Source organism: Podarcis melisellensis (assembly GCF_964234715.1).
Source record: "Podarcis melisellensis genome assembly, chromosome: 1".
NCBI classification, from domain to species: Eukaryota; Metazoa; Chordata; class Lepidosauria; order Squamata; family Lacertidae; genus Podarcis; species Podarcis melisellensis.
In genome coordinates, this window is record NC_138528.1 from 66,531,163 (window position 1) to 66,555,773 (window position 24,611).

The 24,611-nt window shown below is 44.0% G+C and overlaps 1 protein-coding gene across 13 annotated transcripts in view; it reads right to left on the reverse strand.

Moving 5' to 3' along the window:
• The window catches only part of MICAL2 (microtubule associated monooxygenase, calponin and LIM domain containing 2), a 140,633-nt gene that overhangs the window by 39,200 nt on the left and 76,822 nt on the right, over window positions 1-24,611 (reverse strand). For 7 of the 13 annotated variants that reach the window (XM_081926794.1, XM_081926793.1, XM_081926792.1 and 4 more), the window contains one exon: window positions 23,825-23,924. In XM_081926794.1, coding sequence (XP_081782920.1) covers window positions 23,825-23,924 — 100 coding nt within the window. Of the gene's footprint in view, window positions 1-17,208; window positions 19,369-20,963; window positions 23,925-24,611 lie in introns of those variants that run through there. The other 6 variants (XM_081926788.1, XM_081926795.1, XR_014172139.1 and 3 more) reach the window with 5 other exon arrangements.

Genomic DNA, 24,611 nt, shown 5'->3' on the forward strand with positions numbered 1-24,611 from the left:
AGGATATTTTGTTTTTTAATGTTTAATGTTTTGTTGTGTTTTTATATATGATGTAAGCAAAGCAGAGTGGCTGGGGGAACCCAGCCAGATGGGCAGGATATAAATTAAATTGAATTATTATTATTATTATTATTATTACCCTTTTGCTTGCTGTCTACACCTCACCTGCAACTCAAAATAACATGGATGAAGTGAACTGTAGTCTTCAAAGGTTTATCCCAAAATAAATATGTTGATCTTCAGGGCAGCCCGAGATTTTTTAATAATTCTCATTCAAAAGGAGACCAAAGCCCATCTAGTTTGCACTGTGAATTGTCTACACTGACTGGCAGTGATGCTCCAAGACTTCATACAGAGGATATTTCCAGTTCCACCTGTAGATGCCAAGTGCTGAACCTGGGACCTTTTGCATGCCAGACAGATGCTCCCTCTCTTTCTCTCTCCCTCTCTCTCACACACAGGCAGGTTCACGCTTCAATTCTACACTCGCAGGGGGAAAACAGTTCTGTGTAAGGATGCAGCTGGGAATGGAGTGTTGGGAAGGGAAGAGGAAATAAATCAAGCAGCTGAACGGAGGAAGCCCAACTGAAGGCAGGAAAATCTAGATGGGAAAGGAAGCAATATGGTGCAAGAGTGATGCACAGAGATCTGTGCTGCACATGGATTGTCTTTCCTGCCAGACTTCCAACTTTCCTCTTTCTAGGTTTGTGGAGGAGAAACATTTCCTTTGTGCTCCTTCTATGCATTATATTGACTGCTAATGTCACTTCTCCATTAACATCGGAGAGCAGGAAAGGAAGGAATCCTCATACATGTAACCTAAAGTGAATGAGCCCCATTCCAATGGAGGCAAAACTATATATCAGGAGACTTGCAACAGAGACTTGTATAAGTCAGACAGGATGTATCAGTATGAGCAGGTTTCCTCAACCTGGCGCCCTCCAGCTTTTCTAGACTACAACTCCCCTCAACCAAAGTCAGTACGGATTCCTATGTTACAGGTGTGCTGGCTGGGGCTGATGGGACTTGTAGTTCAAAGCAGCTGGAAGGTGCCAGGCTGTGGAAGAATGGCAGTATTCACAGGATTTTTATTCTTCTTTGCACATGTGATTCAGTTTGAAACTGAAAAGTACATTCTGTCTGCTTTGAACATCAACTCAACTGGTTTCTAAGGCACTTGTTCATCCCCTGGGTTGAGGTCCCCACTGTTTTCCTGTTGCTAACACACAAGCTTTGCTTACTTTGCACTGAAAAGAAGCCAAGCACACCCAACAACAAGGAATCACAGCGCAAAATGTTCTCTTGTACAGAACAAGCTGGAGCAGGATAGGGACTGAAAGAGGCACCATATTTTGTTCCCATCAAAAGGAGAACATTGCAAAGCAATTGTGATGGGACGATGAGCTGCTTGTGCGTAAAATGCAAGTCCCTCAGAGTTTGATCAGGCTTTCAAACCTCTGCCTGTGACGGAGCCCCTCCAGCATGGCTGCGTCAATCACTAGTAGAATCCGAAAGTGGCTGCTTTCGGAAACGTTTCCAACATAAAAGCTCCTTAACGGAAACACGTCGTCTGGCCTCTCGGCGTGACAGTTTCCGTCGAGGTGTGGGTGTCCCTATAGGAGGTCCTGAGACCTCCCCACTGGTTTCGCTTGAAGCGTCTCTGAGCCATCCCTCCGACTCACTTTCCCTTGGAGTTCTTGCTCGCCCTCTACTGGTTCCCTCTTCCGCTGCTACTGCTCTCTCACCCTCAGTGAGCCTTTGCGCCTCCGGCGCTTTAGATGTCAGTTCCCTGACATCCACCTCCCCTCCAGGGCCCCCTTCACCCCCTCCCGTCTCCTCTCCTACTGGCGGTGAGGAGGTAAAACCCTTGAAAGAACCTCCCTCATCTTCCGACGTCGCGAACACTTCCTTCCACTTGTTGCTGTTCCTACTCTCTAGGTACTCTTCGTCATCAGAGTCCACTCCCTCTTCCAACTCCGACTCCGCGAACCCTTCCATTTCCTCTTCCTCATCGGTGGTGCCGAAATACTCCCTCCTAAACCTTGCTATCGGCTGAGGTTTCCTCGGGAACCTTTGATGGAACGTTTCTGTTAAAACCTCGTCATTGACTTCCTGCGCACTTACCCAGGTGTTTTCTGACTCCGGTTCCCCTTCCCACGCCACTAAATACTCCACCTGATTTCCCTTCCACCTGGAATCGAGGATTTCCGCTACATGGTTGCGGCGTTCCCTCTCTTCCAAGGCTGGTCCCCTGACGTGCTCCCCTTCACCTCCTCCCCTGTATGGTGACAGTAACGACCTGTGGAACACTGGGTGCAATTTCATGTGATTGGGTAATCGGAGTTTGAAAGCTACCGGGTTGACCTGCTGAATCACCTCAAAGGGTCCCAATCTTCTGGGCCTCAGTTTCTTACAACCCCCTTTGAACGGCAACCCTTGGGTTGACAACCACACTTGATCCCCCACCCTTATGGTTTCACCTTCCCTTCTGTTCTTGTCTGCCTGCTTCTTATATTGTGCCTTAGCCCTTTCTAAGTTGAGCTGGAGCTGCTGATGGATGGCTTCCATCTCTTCTACAAAATGTTCAGCCGCTGGGACGCTCCATCTCTCCCCTCCTTCCCCTGGAAATGCCCTGGGGTGACACCCGTAATTAGCCAAAAAGGGACTCATCCCTGTGGACACATTCTCCGCATTATTGTAGGCAAATTCTGCTAACGCCAACTTTTCGACCCAATCGTTCTCTCTGTCATTGACATAACACCTAAGATATTGTTGAAGAATGCCATTTTCCCTTTCCGCCTGCCCGTTGGTTTCAGGGTGCCGGGCAGTTGAAAAATTGACTTCCACGTGTAACAAGCTCATGAGCTTCCTCCAGAACCTGGAAGTAAATTGTTTGCCTCGATCTGAGATCACCCTCGAGGGAGCCCCGTGCAACCTAAAGATATGTTCCACAAACAACTTCGCCGTTTCTTCCGCTGTGACTGCATGTGAGCATGCTACAAAGTGGCACATCTTAGTTAACAGGTCTACTACTACCATGATGGCTGTTTTCCCCTTGGACCTTGGCAGATCCGTCATAAAATCTATTGATATCGCTTCCCAAGGCCGTTCTGGTGTGGGTAAAGGTTCTAATAACCCTGCCGGCGCCCTTCTTTCCCCTTTGGCTCGCTGACATTGGTCACACCCTCTTACATACTCCCTTACATCTTCCCTCACCTTAGGCCACCAAAATTCCCTGGTAACCAACCACATGGTCTTGTGTTGCCCAAAATGTCCCGCCGTGGGGCTATCATGCAACTGCTTGAGTACTCTCCCCCTCAATTCACCTTCGGGTATATACAGTGCCCCTTTGTAATACAATGCCCCATTTCTTTCCTCAAAACCTCCGGGGCTCTCGCCCTCCCCCCTGAGACCTCTGAGCTTATCCTGGGCATATTCATCATTTTCCGTTTCCTCCACCAGTTCTCGTTGCCCCACCATCGCCGCCCCACACACCCAGCGGTCCTCCGGGATGACATGTCTCTCTTCGATCACCCCCTCCCCTTCCCAATATTCTGGTTTGCGTGAGAGCGCGTCCGCCCTGACATTTTCTGGGCCTGGCACATAACAAATCTCAAAGTTAAATTTGGAGAATTCCTGTGCCCATCTCACTTGTCGTTGGTTGAGCACTCGAGCTGTTCTCCAATACTCTAAATTTTTGTGGTCGGTGCACACTTGCACCTTGTGTTGTGCCCCAATTAATAAATGTCTCCACCTCCGGAATGCTTCGTGAATGGCAAGTAGTTCCCTGTCATACACCGTGTAATTCCTCTCGGACTTATTCAGCTTCCGCGAGAAGAAGGCACACGGTCTCCACTCCGACGCACTCCTCCCCGGTTGAAGAAGGACCGCCCCTACCGCCCGGTCGGATGCATCTGTTTCCACTCTCATGGGTTTTCGTAAATCCACATGCAGAAGTTGTTCTTCCGAGGCGAAAGCCCTTTTCAGTTCTTCAAAGGCTCGATCCGCCTCTGCCGTCCAAACAAATTTCTTCTTGCTGCTGAGACAGTCGGTGATGGGCGCCGTCAAGTGGGCAAAGTTCTTGATGAACTTCCGATAAAAGTTCCCAAATCCCAAGAATCTTTGCACGTCCTTCTTGGTCTTCGGTGTCTTCCATTCCAGTACCGCTTGGACCTTGCCTGGATCCATGGCCAATCCCTTGTCTGACAAGCGGTACCCCAGGAACTCCACCTCCTTGGTATGAAACTGGCACTTCTCCAGTTTCACCCACAGCTGGTTGGCTTGCAGCCTGCCCAACACTTCTCGAACGTCCCTCACATGCTGTTCCTCATTTTCCGAATACACCAACACGTCGTCTAAAAAGGCCACACAATTCTTATAGAGCAAAGGTCCCAGAACGTGGTTTATAAAAGCTTGAAAACACGCGGAGCCCCCTTGTAGACCGAAGGGCATAACGAGGTATTCAAAGGCTCCCAACGGGGTAAACATGGTGGTCTTCCATTCATCTCCCTTCCTTATGCGTATCAGATTGTACGCCCCCCGCAGGTCCAGTTTTGTAAAAATCTTTCCCTTCCTTACTCTGGTCAAAATGTCATCAATTCGGGGCATAGGGAAAGCCAGGGGCTCCGACACTGCATTGAGGGCCCTGAAGTCACACACCAGTCTCGGTTTGTCTGTGTTCTTTTTGTCCACAAAAAACACTGGGCTGCCCCCCACCGCTCGGGACTCTCTGATGAAACCTCGCTTCAAGTTTTTGTCAATGAACTCCCTCAGCTCCTGCATCTCCCTGTCTGACATGGCGTACAGCTTGCCTACTGGGAGTTGGGCCCCTGGGAGTAGGTTGATTTGACAGTCAAAGGGTCTATGCGGTGGCAGTTTGTCTGCTTCCCTTTCGCTGAATACGTTGCTCAGATCTGCGTATTGCGGGGGCACCTTCCCTTTGTCCATTACTTCCATCCCCGCTAGGGTGACTCTGTCTCCTCCCGAAACCTTCCCCTCCTTGCAGTGTTCTAGGCAATGCGCTGACCCAAAGGAGACCACCCTCTGATGCCAGCCCACTAGCGGATCGTGTAGCGCCAGCCAGCTCATCCCCAAAATGATGGGCGCTCCTCCCAGGATGGCCACATTAAACGCTATCTGTTCGGTGTGCCTTGCCACTCTCATTATCATCGGGACAGTCTGTTGGCTAACTTCTCCCCCCAACAGCTCTCTGCCGTCAATCGTAGTCACCTGCAAGGGGTTACTTAAAGGGATAGTCTGTATCTGGTGCTCAGCTGCAAACTCCTTACTCATGAAATTACAGGAGCTGCCTGAATCCAAAAGCGCCTTGACCTTTAGTGGGTGTCCGTTTGGCAGTTCTAGTAACACCTCTATCACTAAAGCGGGTCTGGGGGGTTCTGGCATGGGCACTTTCATTGCTCTTTGGCCTGGCTGCTGTGCCCCAACGGTGGCAGCCAGGCGTTGGCTTTTACTTGCTCCTTGCCTTCCTCTTCCTTTCCCCCAACAGCTCCTGCCATCCCTTGCCATTCCTTTCTTTGTGGGCAAACTCTGGCAAAGTGCCCTGGCTGTTGGCAGAGATAACATCTCTTGGCGCTCTTTCCCTCCTTTTTCCGCCCTTCACTGGGATTTGAAACTGCGCGCGCCCGCGCTGTTCCAACTTCCATCGGCTCTGCCGGCGGGAAAGATGGCTCTGGAATGTCTGGAATGCGGAACTCCCTCCAACGGTCTCCTTTCCCTTCCCGCTTTTCCATAGCCCTCGCCTCCTGGCGCGCTCCTATGGCCAGCGCAGATTTGGTTAACTGGTCCATAGACTCCGCCCTGGGGCCCCGGGAAAGCTCATCTTTGACGGTTGAAGAAAGCCCCTCTTCGAAAAGCATTTGGATGGGCTCCGCCGATAGGTCCCACCCCAATTTGTGAATCAACATGGTAAATTCAGTCCAGTACTCACGGACAGATCTGCTTCCTTGCTGGCAAGCCATTAACTGCCTTCGCACCACCCCCTGCTCAATATCGCTGGAAAACATCAGGTCCATGGCACGAAAAAACTTCCTCGTGTCCTTTAAGATCTCATTATTCGCTGCCATCAGGGGTCTAACCCAATCTTTCGCCCCGGATTCGAGATGGCCAATCACATACGCCACTCGCGATTCCTCATCGGGGAAGTCATCAAACTGCAAGTTTAGAGCGTATTGCATCTCTGTTCTAAAGGCATGATAGTTCCTGGGATCCCCCCCGAATGTCTGCACCAATCCTGGCACCTTTCTGGCGAGCGGGGTGGTTTTCTCCTTTCCCTTTTCTGCATCCTGAGCCCTCCTCTCCTCAAGCCTCGCCGTTTGCAGCGCCAACTGGATCTCCAACGCCCTGTACCTTTCTTCCAGGCTTGGACCTCCTCCAGCTGCTCCTGCTTCCCCGGTTCCGGCTGGATTGCTCATGATGCTTCTCCCTGCACAAGCTGGCTTTCGGAGACTTTCGGATTGCTGTGATGGGACGATGAGCTGCTTGTGCGTAAAATGCAAGTCCCTCAGAGTTTGATCAGGCTTTCAAACCTCTGCCTGTGACGGAGCCCCTCCAGCATGGCTGCGTCAATCACTAGTAGAATCCGAAAGTGGCTGCTTTCGGAAACGTTTCCAACATAAAAGCTCCTTAACGGAAACACGTCGTCTGGCCTCTCGGCGTGACAGTTTCCGTCGAGGTGTGGGTGTCCCTATAGGAGGTCCTGAGACCTCCCCACTGGTTTCGCTTGAAGCGTCTCTGAGCCATCCCTCCGACTCACTTTCCCTTGGAGTTCTTGCTCGCCCTCTACTGGTTCCCTCTTCCGCTGCTACTGCTCTCTCACCCTCAGTGAGCCTTTGCGCCTCCGGCGCTTTAGATGTCAGTTCCCTGACAGCAATGTTTTACTGCACTGGAAAAAATGAAGTTTGTGACTCTTCTGTGGCAGCATGAAATATGGAAGCAGATCACTTTGAGCACACTTTGCAGAACCGCCAGAACACTGAATGAAGAGGCTGCAACAGGGCTGGGATAAAATGCTGTCATTGCCCCCCCCCCCCCGTCATTTTCTATCTCACTATGAAGGCAAGAATGGAGGAAGATACAGTGGTACCTCAGGTTACAGACGCTTCAGGTTACAGACTTTGCTAACCCAGAAGTAGTACCTCGGGTTAAGAACTTTACCTCAGGATGAGAACAGAAATTGCACAGCAGCAGCAGGAGGCCCCATTAGCTAAAGTGGTGCTTCGGGTTAAGAACAGACCTCAGAACGAATTAAGTTCTTAACCTGAGGTACCACTGTGTTTTGACACTATTTCAGGGGTGGGGGAGATGCCTCTTGTTATTGACAACCTTGCTGTTCTTGGAAAAAAAGTTGTTGCTGTTGTTGTTGTTATAGCACAACTCATAAGGAACATAAGAATATCCTGAACACAAGAGCACTCTGTTCACCTGCGATTCGCAGCAATTGGTAATCAGAAGCATATTGCCTCTTTTCAGTGATGGCTGACTGGGCACCCTTTTCTTTCTTGCATCTAAAACACTCCTGGAATGATGCTACACCATAACAGAGCATTATTATTATAAAGGGGCTTCACGGGTGAGGGTGGGGAAAGTGTCTACTCAACCGGGAGATTCCTTTGCACCATTGTCACACTGTCAGGCCACAATATAGGAGTTTTTGCTCAAAGAGAAGAAGGTATGTTTTGCTACCCAGGTGTTATAACCAAAGCAAAGTTCTGTTAGCTGTGTCAAGAGATCACGACACAACCTCCTCCTTTTAGGAAAAAACAGAGCCTCGATATTTTATGCAAACCCGATCAAAGATGGACAATACAGCTGACAGTGGAAACACAGAAGCAGAAAAAGAACGGAGTGAACTAATAATTAACCTGACTTTTTCACGTTTTCCTTCATGAATAAGTTTCATTGGAGGCAGATAGGCCTATAGAAATACCAGCACAACTATGGAACTTTGTCTCCTGAGGAGTAATTTCAAATTCCATTGGGTATGTGGGGGTAAGGATTGCAATCTAAGTCCCAAGAACATCTGAAGAGGTCCCAGATTTATGTCCCTTTCATGTTGAGAAAACAACCTACTTTTTCAAATCTTTAGTCCAACCTTATTCCATTAAGAATTTCACCCTCAAGGCATTGCTTTGGGAGAGCCAGGAGATTCAAGCTAAACACTTGCGGAATACACCAAGCAAGGGGAACTGCAGTTCTCATGGAACAGATGCCGGGTTCTTGTAAACATTGCAACTTAGCCAACTTAAACAAAAGGTTGGATCCTGCAAAGATCTGAAATCCTTATCTACACGCAACCCAGCAACAACAATAAATCAAATTAGCTATTAATCTGGATGGCAGCCATTTGCCCTTAGGTCCAGCTGTTGAAAGGAAAAGGAATATTTAAAATAAAAAATACATATATTGAGGTAAAAACAAAATCAAAATAAACTCAGGAATGTTCTTCTCTTCTACACAACTAGTCCCAGAAATATATTAATTAAATTCCTAGAAACTAGGGATGGGGGGAATCAATTCAGTTCTATTCACATTTTAATCTAAACTTAGCTAATTGGTACTTCATGAACGAATATGCCAACTGAAAACACAGATATCCTTCAAAATTCACACTTGTCTAAATTTTGCGATAGAGTTCTCCAAACAACTAAAGGGTGGAATTCAACACCACACAAAGGAGATCATTTCTGCTTGCCCCATGAAACAATTTCTCCTCTCCTCTCTCCTCATGCTGTTCTGGAGGGTGTGTGTGGGGTGTGTGTGTGTGTCCTAATCCTTTTAAGCCGATTTGGGGAGGGCACTGGGGTATGTGGGGAGAGGAGAAGCAGGGAGTCCCATTGCATGAATACGGCTTATTGCGCTGGCTTCCGCTTGCACAGCTTAGTTGAATCTGGCCCAGCTGAATCTACAAAAATGCAATGCTTTAGAGGAATTTGCTTGCAAAAATATGTATAGGTAGGAGAAAAGTGCACTAAACGACTGAACAATTTTCATGGGGTCTTGGGGAGGGGAAGAGAAATGCAAAACTGGTGTTGAAAGTGGCAAATTGAAATTGAGATTAGAAATAATAGAAATTGAGAGAAACCAACATTGACATTTGCCCATCCATACTGGAGACTTCAACACAACATCTCACAGCCAGTCCCTTCCTATCACGTGGCTGTGCACCAAATCCCACAAAAAGGCCAGCCCAGATTACGCTACCCACAGTGCTCCGGACTGCCTTGAGAGACTTTTGCCACTATTTGTGGAATTTTCTGCTTTGCACTAAAATCACAAAACTTGGCCAGATGGTTGTTTAAGATCAATGTAAGGGGGAAAGCCTCCCTAAGGGCCTAACTACACTACATGTTAACAATGTGATTAAATCACATGCACTGTGATTGGTAAATTAAATGTCAGGCACAATTTCTATCAAGATCATAGCAGATGGGGAGGGGAGGTTTAACACTTCCCTTCCCAGCCACAATGCGTTTGCAATTTGTCTATTCCACACACCCACACACCCATGCAGAAATTAGCACTAGGGGGAGAAACTCCCTTTCCTGTCAGTGAAAAGACTTGGTGCAACTTTTCAGGGAAATGGAGAGAGGGGCTGAAAGCAAATTTTATTGTTGTTTTGGCTGGAATAAAATCTTCATTCAAACTGCCAGCTGCTTACAGATAAGAGGACTTAAAACTGCAGATTTATCTACCGGTATAAATTGACAATAAGAGGCCAAAAGAAAAGAAGGCATTCTCTCCACCGTATCCAAAATATCGAGCCACTTTTGTGTCCAATGGGACACCTGTTCACACATACACACAGTAAAAATTAGGAATTGCCTTTCATTTTCCAGTTCTCTCAGCTAAAGATCTCTAGGATAGGCTGCAGGATGAATAGCGGTTCATATTCATCTCTTGCCAGAAATGCTGCTTACTATACCCTGGAGGCTGCAGGCATGCTGCGAAGATAGAAGGCGTTAATCCTTGAGTGGAACTTTGCAAGCCAAACCGGTCGCTTAATCGTGGTCAGGGTGTTTGCCAGTTTGCCAGATGGCATATTCCAAGAATATCTGCTCCTAGAGTGCCAGCCAACTGGAACTAGAAAAGCCAAACATACAAGCCCACTTACCACCTCCTTAGCTTGTGTTACTCCACAGTAATTTAGCACTGACAAGAAAAAAACAACCACCCCTAAATGACTCTTTAATATTCCATTCTTGTAATCTAATGTTTTAACTAGCACTTGAAGACAGGAAAGGCTGGGCATAAAATCAAGGCATCCTATTTTTCTATTGATAGAGGGAGGAAAATATCCCCACGACAGCACATTTCTCACCAGAATCTCTGGATTCTTATTTACAGGTTTGGTTGTAGAAGTATAATTTCTTCTTGTTGTTCTAAGAGCTGTTCAACAGATGGCCAATGTTTACCTTCCTAATTCATTTGTCACACTCTCCCCCCCCCCCCCCAGGTTCTGATCTTTCTGGAAACCTTGTAATGGTAATTAAGTGATAACTCAAGAAACAGCTGTACAGCATTGCCTAGGACTCTTAACAGAAGCGAACTAAGTACATTGCACAACGACGAGCAATACCTAGTACAGGGGTTGTTAATGTGCTTGCGGGCACACAGGTGCCCCCATGGGCGTAGCCAGGATTGGGGGGGCAGCCCTTTTGTTAGGGGGGGCAAAACCTCAGTTAGCTATGTATTTTTGTTGATTTTTATTGATTTAGTGGGGGCAGCTGCCCTTCCTTGCTCCCCCTTGGCTACACCCACGGCACCCACAGTGTCCACCAGGGAATGTCCCCCCTCTGCTTGATGAAAGAGGCTTGAAAGCAACAGTTTTTGGTACCCAACACAGTTGTAGTATGTGCTTGGTTGCTCTTTCTCTCTGTGTGTGTGTTGCTCATGTAATTTTATCCAATTTCCAAATGAGCCCTTGGGCCCAAACAGCTTGGCGGTCTCTGAACCAGCATATTGCCATAAAAGTTAATTTCATAGCATGCCACAATGAGGGAAAAGTAGCTTTTTAGCTGTATTTTTAATGTCAGACAAGGGTCGGGAATCAAGACTCCAGAGAGACCTGCCGAATTTTACTTCCTATTTGGCTGATTCTGTTTACAAAAAAGAAGAGTGGGGGGAAAGAATTGGAAACTCGAGAAGTGTTATGCTGGCCCCAAGTGTACACATCTAACGAGGCTGACATTATCCTCCCCATTTCAAAGCACTGGCTTTCCATAGATGTTTTCAAAGCAGTTTCTCGACATCAAGTAGTTGGCCACTGCCCAACCTTGAGAGAAGCCCACAGTCAGGCGGAGGACCAAACCACCCTTCTTTTAGGGCTAAACTGCATGTGATGGCAGCAGCTCTGTGTGCAGAATCAGGCCAGCTGCCCAGATCCCTATCAAGTGACAGGACAAGGAGAAAGATCAAGCCCAGCAGAGGTGGGCACCACTGAAATCGTGTCCCCTCCTCCCTTCAAATATCTGAAGCAGCTCCGCTAGAAGAAGAATGGTTGGGAAAGAATGACTGTGGGTTGGCTGAGCTCCCCCTTGCCCCAGTTTTAGGAATGCTTCCATCCTTGGCTAGCCCCTGCTGGCCCACTGCCCAGGGGTACCTCGATTTGGATGTAAAACTTCGCCCAGCTTATTTACAATGGGAGGGAAGCATCTACTTACCTTATTGCAATTTGAAGGAACACTTGTGGTTTGTAACTCTAGATATGTTTATGCAGGTGAGCATGCAGAGAATCAGGGGCGAAAGATACTCTAAAAACCTTCACCGCTGTGCAATTAGTTCACTCAAAGTCTAACCCATAAAAATTGGCAGGCCTGATCTGCGAACTATTGACTCTCCCCCTCCCATTTCTTTCTCTCTTTTTTTGGGTGCTGCCCCCAACTCTTAGGTGAAGATTTAGGGGGCACAAGAGGCTGGAGTGGGGAATTCCCTTAGATGAGGGTCCTTTCCTCTTGAATACATAGTAGACACCAGCCACTCTACTTACCCTAAAACAGAAGAAGCGTCCACCGCAGTAAATTTAAACATTTCCTAAACAGCAGCCATTTATCAAAGTGTTATTAGAAGCCGGAGTGAAGGAGGATAAATAATCACACACTTAACGTGCTGCTTTCATTCAGACACAACCATTATACATAATCATCAGAGCAATCTGTGCTAGTCTGGGACGTTAATAGCTGCTGTCACAGCCTAACAAGCATAGAACTGCAGCATCCAAGGCCGTTACAGCCAGTGCATGATAAGAAGCCAAGGAAGAGCCATCAATCATTACTGGACCGAGAAATGTCAGTTTAGCCACATCACTCAACACTATAGGAACACCAAAACTCATTGACAATGTAACACACAAGGGGTCTCTAACTTGGGACTCTGCAGCACGATCCAAGGGTCTTACTCTGGCTTGTGGGCCCCTGCTGGAAGTGATTTTTTCATGTGGCAGAGGGACTTCTCGGTAGTGGCGACCGCCCTGTGGAGCGCCCTCCCATCAGATGTCAAGGAAATAAACAACTACAGTGGTACCTCGGGTTGCATACGCTTCAGGTAACATACGCTTCAGGTTACAGACCAAGAAATAGGGCTTCAGGTTAAGAACTTTGCTTCAGGATGAGAACAGAAATTGTGCTCCGGCGGTGCGGCAACAGCAGGAGGCCCCATTAGCTAAAGTGGTGTTTCAGGTTAAGAACAGTTTCAGGTTAAGTACGGGCCTCCGGAACGAATTAAGTACTTAACGCGAGGTACCACTGTATCTGACTTTTAGAAGACATCTGAAGGCAACCCTGTTTAGGGAAGTTTTTAATGTCTGATCTTTTATCGTGTTTATAATATTCTGTTGGGAACCGCCCAGAGTGGCTGGGGAAACCCAGCTAGATGAATGGGGTATAAAAATATTACTATTATTATTACTATTATTATTATATAGTATAGCAAGCACCACTATAGAAGGCAAGTTTTAGAGGACCACATAGGTGGTAGGCACACATGCAAGAACCAACAGATGTGTTGAACTTATAACAATACTACTTTGTAGATAATTAACTGAACATGGCTTCTGTCTCAAAGCATCACTGAGGAAACTTTTGTTTAAGCCACTATTCTTGTTCTCTGTACAATGCTGCTGTAAGAGCTTGGATCTTTTTCTTCTCTAACACAGAGAATTCTTTTTAAAAAACAACAAATTGCTTTTTGGTGATCTGGGAAGGCTTTTACTTTAGGGAAATACATGAACAACAAATAGCAAAATTAAGTGAAGAGGAATAGATTTGGAGCAGAACTTGCGCAGAAAATTAGTTGTGGGTGAATTAATTGAAGATTAACTGATCTGGGCGAGATATTAATTTGTAATTTAATTTTATACCATTCATGGATGAATCAAAGTATATTTATTAGAGGATTAATTTGGATGGGAAATGAACTGGCTCGCCTTCTGTTAAACAGGTGGAATTAAATGAGTGTTTTAGTGTTTTGAGGCTCCGACACTCTGCCTCTGCCATACTCAGAAGGCAAGCTGGTGTGAGTAAGCTTCCTTCCAAGAAACTGAGACATTGCTGTTTTGTTGCAATAGCAAATCTGGGGCCAAATGGGTGGTTCACTACTGGAGGACAAGATTCAACTTCTGCCTTGCACTCTGCTTGTGGTCTTAGGCAGCAGCTGTCTAGTCCAGTACACTCGGTGTGTAGTTGTGATCAGCCAAATGCCTTAGCAATCTCAAAAGCAGTGGGGCATGACAACATACTATGGTGAAGTATATTGCATTTCTGCTTAATTATAGTAATAACTTATAGTGATTATCTTAAAATTTGAATCCATGCATATACCGTATTTTTCGCCCTATAGGACACACTTTTTCCCCTCCAAAAATGAAGGGGAAATGTGTGTGCGCCCTATGGGGTGAATGCAGGCTTTTGCTGAAGCCTGGAGAGCCCCACCGCCAGCCCCACAAACTCGGGGGACAGCGGGAGGTGCAGCGCGCCTTTCCCGCTGTCCTCCGACTTGGTTAGAAGGCTGGCAGAGGGTTTCCCCCTCCTCCAGCCCTGCAAGCTCCCAGAGCGATGCCAAAGCTGCATGCAGCTTCGGCATGGCTCTGGGTCCCATTCTGGGGGCTGGGGGAGGGGGAAGCTCAGGCTTCCCCCGCCCCAGCCCTGTGCCTGGGGGGGAAAAATAATTTTTCCTCCTTTATTCCCCCCCCCAAATCTAGGTGCGTTCTATGGACCGGTGCGTCCTATAGGGCGAAAAATACGGTACATATATCAGCATATGCAAATTTTATGCATAATTCATGTGGCCCTTTGGCAGGAAGGAAATGGATCAGTAAAAAGAAAAAGAAAAGAGGACTAAAGTGGCCACCCAGACCTCAGAGGGCACCAAAGATATTAACAGGAAGAGCACCAGAAATTCATGGAGAACTGAAATAAAGGCCCTTAAAAGCTGCTCCATGCGATTTGTGATTAAATTAAAAGAAACACTGGGAAATCTTGTATTAAAAGCACATGAAATATGAGAACCAAGCATAAAACACTTGGGCACTCAAAGTTCTGTTTGGAAAGCAATTTAAGAGACAAGAGGGAGATGGCAAGTTTTTCAAGTAATACTGAGCAGATAGCCTGTGTGAAAGAATAAGATACGGTACTTAACTTCAATACCAAGGCACACATAGCTATAGTTTATTATTGTGTGCCGAGAAGTGGTGGTGTATTAATTCTCAATACAACTTTATTGTTACTTCTGAACTCTTAAAGTCACCTTGGGGCTCCTTGGGATCAAAAGACAGGAAAAGGAATGTAATAATAAAGAAGACATTGAGGCATTTGAAGGCGGAACAGTAATAAGGCTGGTTCCTGCTGAAAGTGCTTGTGGTTATTTATAAAGGCAAAATGCATATACCTCCCAAATTCTCCAAGTTCACTTCCAACTGTCCAAGAGCTTCTATGTTTATGTAAGCAAAGGTTTAGGGTGGAGTGTTTCACGGACAAGGGAAAGGGGGAGAAAATAGTTATGGAAAGAAATCCAATGTATACAAGAGTTATCTACAGTGTGGTCTAGTCAGGGCTTATGAATTATAACTTTGATAAAGTCATCCAGATGTTCAATTGCTTCTTGCTCTAGCACAGCTGATTTCAATAAGTGGTTTGGGAGCGAGTAGACTGTCAGTAGGGATTGATTGGGAAACTACACAAAAAGATAATAGGGTATGAATCATTTGCATATCAGGGATTGGAACCAACAAGGAGAGCCCTGAGGAAAAGGTGGGATTTATTACTGACACCTTTGCAGCAGTGGAGAACCTTGGGTTATCTAGATCAGGCATAGGCAAACTTGGCCCTTCAGATGTTTTGGGACTACAACTCCCGTCATCCCTGACCACTGGTCCTCTTAGCTAGGGATGATGGGACTTGTAGTCCCAAAACATCTGGAGGGCCGAGTTTGCCTATGCCTGATCTAGATGCTGCTAGAGTACAACTGTCTCTTCTTTTTTAAGTGATCCATAAGCCACCCTGGGAGCCTGTTTGACTGAAGACCAGGATCCAACTTCCTTAGATTAGAAACAAAACAACCAAACTCCCTTTAGATCCGACTATTTATTGACCATGTTGCCTGGGTTTAATGGGAACTGGAGTCCAGCAGCATCTGGAGTCATGGGTTGTTTGCCATTGCCTTATAGCAGAAATACTTGGCAAAACCCTGCTTTTAAAAGAGTAGACTAATCCGAAAGGGAGAACCCAAAAGGAATTTGCTCCCCTTCCTCCCGCTGAAATTAACCAACTGCTTGAGAGGGGAACAGCCTCAGAGAAAAGTGACGCTCCTTCCAGCATGATTTCCCTGCACCTCCCAAGTATCACTCCAGAGATTTATTCCTTCATTTCATAAAATTTATACACCGCTTCTTTGTAAAAAGCAGTTTTTACAAAAGATAAAGCAGTAAAACCAAGAAAAGATTACAACCCTGCTCTAAAACATACAAAAAGTTAAAATACTAAAGTGGTTTAAAACAACCTCAACTTTCTAAACATCTGGGTAGGCTTGTCTAAACAGGAATGTTTTAGCAGTAAAGTTAAGGTGTTGCCTGATCTCAAAAGGGCAGCTGAGGCTGCTCAGTTCCATTTGTCCCCTCCCCCCAATGGTAACTGGTGTAGTTGTGGAGAAACCAGCATGGTGTAGTTTCTCTGAGCCTCTGAACTGGGCCTCGAGTTAGGCCAAGAGGAAGCAAACTTGGAGCAAGATTTCCAGCACAATTCAGACTAATAAACAGTACCTTTGCACCCACCATCTGCAGCCAAATATATTCCCTCTGTAGCACCAAGGCAATTCACAATTTAGGAAGGTTGACACCTTCATTGCTCTGTAAAGGTAGGCACATCTCCAGGGGATATTCCCAGCAGCACAGAGCAATGTCCAGGTGCTAGGCATTGGTCTGCTAGGGTGGAGAAGGTTTTGTGGTCAGATGAAAGGGAGATGGGCCTTGTTTCTTCTTGGCAGAGTACAAACACTCCCTGGTGTTCAAGAGATCTACCAACGGTAGAGACTGGACTATGTCCACAGGGTACTCTTTTCAAGTGCTCCCTTCTGGAGCCCATATTTCATTCCACTACACATATTTTCTCCCACTGTCCGTAACCACAGTTTAGTATTACATCAGTACTCACTGTAACCACGGCTAAGACTAGTCAAGTATTCTCTATCTTGGGTTCAAAATGAGCACTGGAGGCTTGTTTCCAAACAGATTAAAATGGTGTCATTTGAAACATTATTTCACCCCGATTAAAGAGAGAGAAAGATGTGCTTCCACAAAACAAAATGAAAATGCAGCGATAAAGATGTTCTCAAGACCCAGAGGATGAGCTGCAAAAAGCAAGTGAGCATGTTTCTTGCTTAATGAAGGTTTGCAGCTTCTAGGTTTTTGAGCCGCATTCTAAAATGTTACCATTCAGCAACATTTTAAATGCTACAGCATGGATGTTGAACTCCAACTCCCATCAATCACAACCGCTGGTCTTGCTGGTGGGGGCTGATAGGAGTTTTGAGTCCAAAAACATCTATAGGGCTCCAGGTGCCTCAAACCCCTGAACCATAAAGTAGGAAAATACAAAGTAGAGCATGATTTCCATCATATGAGAACCCAAACAGCGGCAGAGTTCGAAACGGTGCCTCGTCAGAGCGGAGTTTGTTTTCAAAGGAAGAAAGGAAACAATCATGTTTATAGAGAACTACATTTATTTGTTTACAGCCAGTCTAAAAAGTTAAACATTCACCGTGTGCAAAATACAATTTCCATGTGATAGTTTTATTTATTTATTTTAGAAAATAAAGAAAGAAAACACCCTAATAAAAATGTTCAGTTAAGTTTCAGAGGCAAAAAAATAAATAAATCAAAAGTCTGAAAGAGTAGAAGAGGGACAGAATCCTCATTGGCATTGTTTAAGAAATGAAGGCTCTGTAACAGAAAAGAGAATAAAGTATAGCAAGAAACAGATAGAGACTTTGCCATCAGAAATCCCATTGATGAAACATGCAGGGAGCTTATGTTAGTCACAGCAAACAAGAATCATGCTGTTAATAAATGTAGATACTCTTTCACAACCTTTCTTTTGGGTGGTGGTGAGAAACGAAATTTAGAAAACAAGATCCATCAGTTCTCTAAGTGAATTTTCCCCCCAGTGCTTTGGATAGTTTAAGAGCAGAATCTACTACTTAAGTACTAGATATATCATTTTTTTCTGAACAGGAGAAGCATCTCCCTTAGTCCTACTGTACAACTAGTTGCTTTCCTGCAATAGTAACGTGATTATGCAAGAGAAAGCTTTCCTATAAGGGGTGGGAGGAATGCCCTTTCTGAGAACGACTCAAAAGATAGAGGAAGAATGTAATATTTTGAGAAAAATATTGGAGTATCAGCACATTATTGTGAGAAATGGCAAACCCTGCATTTTTTTCAATCTTTAAAAATGGCTACATGCTCAAGTGTCTAAATAGTCACTCTTTCTCACAGGGTGTTGGGGCTCTGAGAATGATGTCACAGGCATTGTCCCATAGGTGCTAATGACAACACAACAAGAAGTTTATCATGTGTAGATCTGGAATTGGGTGGAGCTTCTCTGACAGAACTATCTCACCTCAAGACACTGATGGCTGGGCACTGCCTTTGCTATGAGCAAGTTGGTGAGGTCAGTGAAGAGTGAAAGTTCTCCTCCATCTCCTTTCTTGACAGGAGTTTTAGCAGCCATTATCTTGCTTGGCCAAATTCTTAGCATGTCTAAGACATGGCTGGTACGTTCTTGCTATTTGCAAAGCTACTCTTGGCTAATAATAGAAGTTTAACCAGGCAGCAAAGTCAGTGTCATGGGTGCACCCTAAGAAAAATACATACATGTGGTGGCCATTTCAGGCACGTCCAAAGGATGCCCAATTGCCAACACACAGGTCGTTTTGGACCTGGAAGAGGGAAGAAGGGGGGCATGGCAAAATGGGCCGGGGCAAATTTATGCCTGCTCCGCTGACACATGTGGGGGCCAGGAATGGAACCCCCACACTAAACGGTCATCGTCTGTACTGCATTAGCATGGAAGTGCTTTGAATGGTATATTTCAACAGATGCACCAGCAATACATATACAGGAACATTATCCTGGTGATACAGCAACATTCTTATTATTAAGATTTATTTATACCCTGCCTTCTTCCATGACGGGACTCAAGCTGACTTACAGATATTACAGGTAACCTTGCATTTGCAGTTTGATGTTAGAAACAATTAAGGATTCACATTTTAAGGTTTTGTTTTGAAACACTAAGGACTCTGAAATGTCTTACTTGCTTATCAAATGAATACATTTAATACCTTTGCACATCTAAATTACTTTTGGTTCTGAGCCTTTAAAAGTAGTCTGTAAAGCTAGAATATAATTTACTATTCTCTTCTAGTATTTACTATAGTTAGAACTATAGTTTAGTGAGATCCAAGCAGACTCAAACCCTTCCTTGCACACTTAATCTTTTTCTACTGCAAATAGAAAATAGCTTTAATAAAACCTATTTATGAGTCAATTTATGAAACTTAAAAAAATAAATAAAAATCCACCCAACAGACATGCAGATAGATGAGAGAAATTATGGGGGAAGGGATAAAAATAAACCATTTTTTTTTTCAAATTGTCAACTACAAGGCAGGTTAAATGATTATGCAGAAACTTCTCTTTTAGTTAGCACACAAACTACTTCAAATGGCCTTTGTAACATTGGCAGAAAATATTAGGGATTAGTCACAGCACTCGAAAAATGATAGCAAAACAGTACAATCATCTTACAGCAGAAATGGTTCAGCCAATGAGAGGATGTAGCACTGGAATGTTGAAATGAACTAAAGACAAGGTAAGAGATTGGGAAAGAAGGCAGTCAAAACTAGCTAACAATAAAGCCTTTGAAAGAAAAGATTGCTAGACACAATCTAACATTGCAAAGTAGAGAAAAGTATGCTGAAATGAAATTGCCTGCCTTCACTGATAAAAAGAAGAATATTTAACAACCATTATCAGCTACATTTCAAGTATCAAATATATAGCAGTTACAGAAGACCCTCTGTTATTTCAAATCACTTTTTGAAAATGAGTGTGACTCTGAACCATCACCTTGACATAAAGTAAACATGACTCAATTTATCTGAGCAAGACTTTGGACACACATTGATCACATATGGAGCCCCTTTTGTTTTCCAAACCCATCTTCAAACCTGCATTGCTTCTAGGTTAATATGCAGCTGACTCAGAAGCACCAAAGTGATCAAACATGTGATCATCATGGGTGGACATGTGATCATCATGATGCCAAACACTGCACCAAGAAAACTGTGGCCTCCTGAAGTGGTGAAGTGCATGACCCAGAAATTTTGATTATCCAAGTATTTTATGACCAAAAGTGAATGGATAAATAAGGCAGAATTGTCTACCACCAATGTGAGACCCCTTCCAAGTTCATTGATAGTTTTAAAATACTAGCGCAAGTTACTGTACGTATAACTAAGCCGTTATATGGTACACTCTTGTCAAAATCTGATTTGCTTGAGATGTTGCTAATCTTAGGTTTAATTCTCAACCCTTTCTGCTCTTTACAGCAACCCATTACGCTGAAAATCATGAAACACCATATATTACAGTTCCTACTACAACACTATTCTCAGGGTGTATAATGCTTTTTAAAAAAGAACGCCATTAATTTTCATCAACTGCATAGAGTTACATTTGAGTAGATTACATGGTACCCTCCAGATAATAATAATAATTTTATTATTTCTACCCTGTGCACCTGATTGGGTTGCCCCAGCCACTCTGGGAGGCTTCCAACAAATATAAAAGCATAATAAAACATCAAACATTAAAAACTTCAGATGTCTTATAGCTATTTATCTCCTTGACATCTCATGGGAGGGCATTCCACAGGGTGAGCGCCACTACCAAGAAGGCCCTCTTCCTGGTTCCCTGTAACTTTCCTGTTCCTGTTGTGAACTACAACTCCCATAACTCCCCCCCCCAGCCAGCATGGCCAATGGTTGGATATGGCAAATGTAATCCACAACATCTGGAGGGCACCATATACTGAAGACACACTTCTTTGCACTGGCCTTTGACACCAGAGATCTGTGTTTTCAGGACTCACCTTAGTCTCATGAACGTAATATTTTAACAGGGGTTTTTACTTCTGAATTTTAACTTTCTTGTAACCCACTCTGGGACCTGTAGGTGAAGGGTGGGTAATAGATTTAAGAGTAAGAGTAAGAATCCTGCCTTACATGAACAGTTGTCAAAGGGTCTTAAAGGTTGATCTAAACTTTAATCAACATTAAGGATATTAATGACCTCACAGCTGAACAGGTAGAGTTGTCTTTTTTAAAAAAGTATTACGATTTGCAGATTGAAGCAATCCCACCTTATTTTCTTTTAGCTCAGAGACTGCTCAGACACTTGAGATGTTATGAAACCAGGAAGTGCTAGCTACTTGGGCTTCCAATTACTTTTGCATCTTAATGTTGCTGTAAAGGTGATTCACAAATGTTTGGGTGCATAGGAAACAACTGAAAATCTTTATGTTTTCTCTCCCTGAGTGTTTGTGGTGACACACAAAATGCCGAGTGCTGCACACAGCAGTGAATGAATTGCAATGGCTGGCCACAAGCTGGAAAACAGCATGTGCATAAGTTTTTAAAGAGACTTTCTCTGGCTACTCTGTGTGCCAAATAGCTCACTTTTTAACTAAAAGGAGCAAGTGACAAAACTAAATACAACCATTTCCTTCCAAACCCAACAGGCCTACACAAATTCTTGCCCGTAAACAAATCCTTAATGGCAGTGCAGTAAGAATCAAAGGCTAAGTGCGCAATCCTATAACCACTTACCTGGGAGAAAAGCCCCATTGAATTCAGCGAGGCTGACTTCAAAATAGTCATGTAAAGGGCTGCAACTATAAATAAGAATACTGCAGCCCGAAAATTCTTTACTTCCCAATTCATTTTAAACTGAGCTTACGTACTATCAAGTTAAGTGTGCTTTGTATTAAACCTTAAAAGTTTCACTCCACAAATGGGACCTTCTTCCATGTTAGTCTGATTAGGATTGAGGTGTAAAATGGAATGGAAGATTAGGGGGGAGGAACCCATCAACCAAGTGGCTCTTTTAAGAAAGCATGAAATTTAATGTCATGGTTCTATGCAAGTATAAACTCAGGGTTTTTCATGAAGGCAAATGTATATATTTAATGGCAAGTAGGTATCGATCCATTTTTGTCATTCCCCAATGCAAATAAAACTCAGGCAATTGAAAATCCGCAGAAAGACAATCTATCTTTCTGTCAATGAAAACCAAAATGGTTGCTGTTTTTTAAAAAACTAGCAGCTGTTATCTGCAGGATGTCAAGCACCTACAAGGCCTTGCAATCATGCAGTGGAACTTTATTTCTTTTTTACAGCAGTTTCCCACATTGCATCAAACTGCATTAGAAAGTAATGAGCTCATCAAAATATTGTCAAGTGGTCAACAAGAGTGTCAGAAACCTCACTGTATACACTTGCCATGCTAAACTCTACTTAGAAATAAATGTTGCAAAGTGTTTATAATACTAATGTCTTAGCATACCCTGTCTCTGAAGCAGCAGGAATGTAAGATCGCAACACAGCGGGTACACAGAGAAAGGTCAACCATAGGAAGTTGTTTATTGCCAAGTTAGATCATTGACCTATCTGGTTCAGTATGGCCTACATAATGTCTCTCTAGTGGTTCAGGAAGAATTCTCTCTTAGCCAGCTGTAGGTGCCAGAGGATTGAACCAGGACATTCTGTATGCAAAACATGCATTCTACGACTGTGCTACAATGACCTCAGAGTGGCAAGCTGTAATAAACCCTGGCAAAAAGATATTGTTCTTGGAACGTAAGTACCAAGTAGTTATGTGCTTAAGTGTATACCACATATATCTTCTGTAAACCGTCATAATGGCAAAACAGATTCAAAATCTTGTTTTAGTCAAGTATGGCTTTAAAAGTATGTGACTATTTGAACTGAGGGGGATAACTCTGAGTGCATGTTGGCACCCAGTCCTCATTCAAATCTCCCAGAGTTGCATCCTAAGTTCTTTGGGTCTTGCTAACACTTGAAAACATTTTGTAAGTGTATCATGAAGTGGATACCAGAATCTCTCAAATGTGTATTAATTTCACATATTAATAATTCTAACACATCTAAAGTTGTCAGGGGCATTTGGGGGGGAAGGAAGGGGGCTTATAAACACAAAAGATATGCCTCATCAATATTAGCTATAAGTCATCTCTCATGGTACATACTATGACATACCTCACAATTTGGAGAAATAAATATAGGCAAGTGTTATACTTTTCTCTGAACTGATTGTAATTAACTAATGTCTAACATTTGCTCTTTGAATTTATTCATAAAAATAACAGGAAATGCCCAGTGTTTACAGAGTATACCAAAGAGAAGTCAATGAAAATATATGGGCTAGTAATACATATTTTTTCACTTAAAAAAAAATCTACACATGTGAACAAACTCGCAGCCCCATAGCAGAGTTAAAGCAAGAGGGGCAAGGGAAGAAATGAAGTATGTGCCATATTCAGTTTTCAAAAAGACAGACAGCTTTTGCTGTTGGCCTAGAAATGTCTGAAAGGACCGTCTTTCACAGTCTTTAAAATAAGGATAATAAAATGTAAACTCAGAGGAATATCTGGTCATAACTAGAAATAGAACCAGTTTGTTTTTTTAACCTATAAAAACATCCTTCATATATTTTCCATGGTTTGGAAATGTGTCTGGACACTGACCTTCGTGATCCAAAAGAAGTTTGAAATGATCGAAAGAATTGCACCATGGTTATCGAGTAGAGCTTTGGGCTCATTTAAAGCACATACTAAATTGAAATATCTTTGCTTGTGCGTACACATGTAATCAGAGAAGGCTGTTGGTTTTGGAAATCTGAAAGGCACGACCAAAAAAAAAAAAAAAAAAAAAAAAGATTCAGAAGAACTTTAAACCCTGAAGAATTTTTTCACCAGTTCAAGCATGTTCTCATAGGACAGCTCCGCTTCCCGGTAAATATGGCCAAGTAACTCCTGAAGCGCAAAAAGGAATGGCATATTGAAGCTTAGGAGTTCATACAAGTAGGTATAGTTGTATGCATTGTCCCTGAAATGAAGTCTGGCAGCGTGCAGGAAACCATGCATCCAGTTAGAGAGGCGTCTTGGAAGGTCAAGCAGATCCCTTGTCACCTTAAGAGGCCAGCTTAGCGTTTTCCTAAAGAATGAAGGCAGGATACCTGGGGACCGGTCTTCTGAGCTGCCGCCTGCAGCAAAAGCATTTTCTGGGCTGGTTTCTGAAGACATGGGCTCTTCTTGCCGCCACGGTTTCGCTTCCTCCTTTAAAGAGACACTCAGCTTAACATTGTGCCATCATCATCTCCCCAAACGTAAGAAAGTTTCTTTCAAGGCACAGCTAGAAAACAAATGGAAACCTAGCAGGTAGCTAACATTATACCATTGCTGCAAACTTAAGGAGGACATTGTTCCCATAGTAGAAATGACTTTCCAATGGAAGTCGGTAACAGCAATTTCCACTTGGATTATATGGAAGACCTGGTTTGGAATGGGGGGAAAAGTTGAGCAGACATTGTGCGCAGGTTGACACAAGTCTGCAGAAGCCAGTTTCCAAAATGACCACTGGCCATCCTCCTGCAGCACCTCCCACATGAACCATGGCATCTACACCCCTAAAATGTGTGCCAAACTGTAAGTTTGGGCATGCTTCAATATACCATAAGTATATAACAATTCCAGCAGTAGCCAGAATATCTAGAAACAAATAAATTAAAATATGAAGCAACAAGCTTTGGACTACCACAAATCATATACCCACAGCTCCAGGACAGTGTCCTCTACAAAGTGACTGCCGGGTACATAAAAGGATCAGATCACTTGGGTTCCACAAGACACTTGAACTGCATGACTTATGCTTATCACTTTCACTGAGATGGAATTTATAATTCTTAGCATGCCTTGTCCACTCACTGCCAGGCTTTGGCAGATCAGTGGAACTACACAAACTCT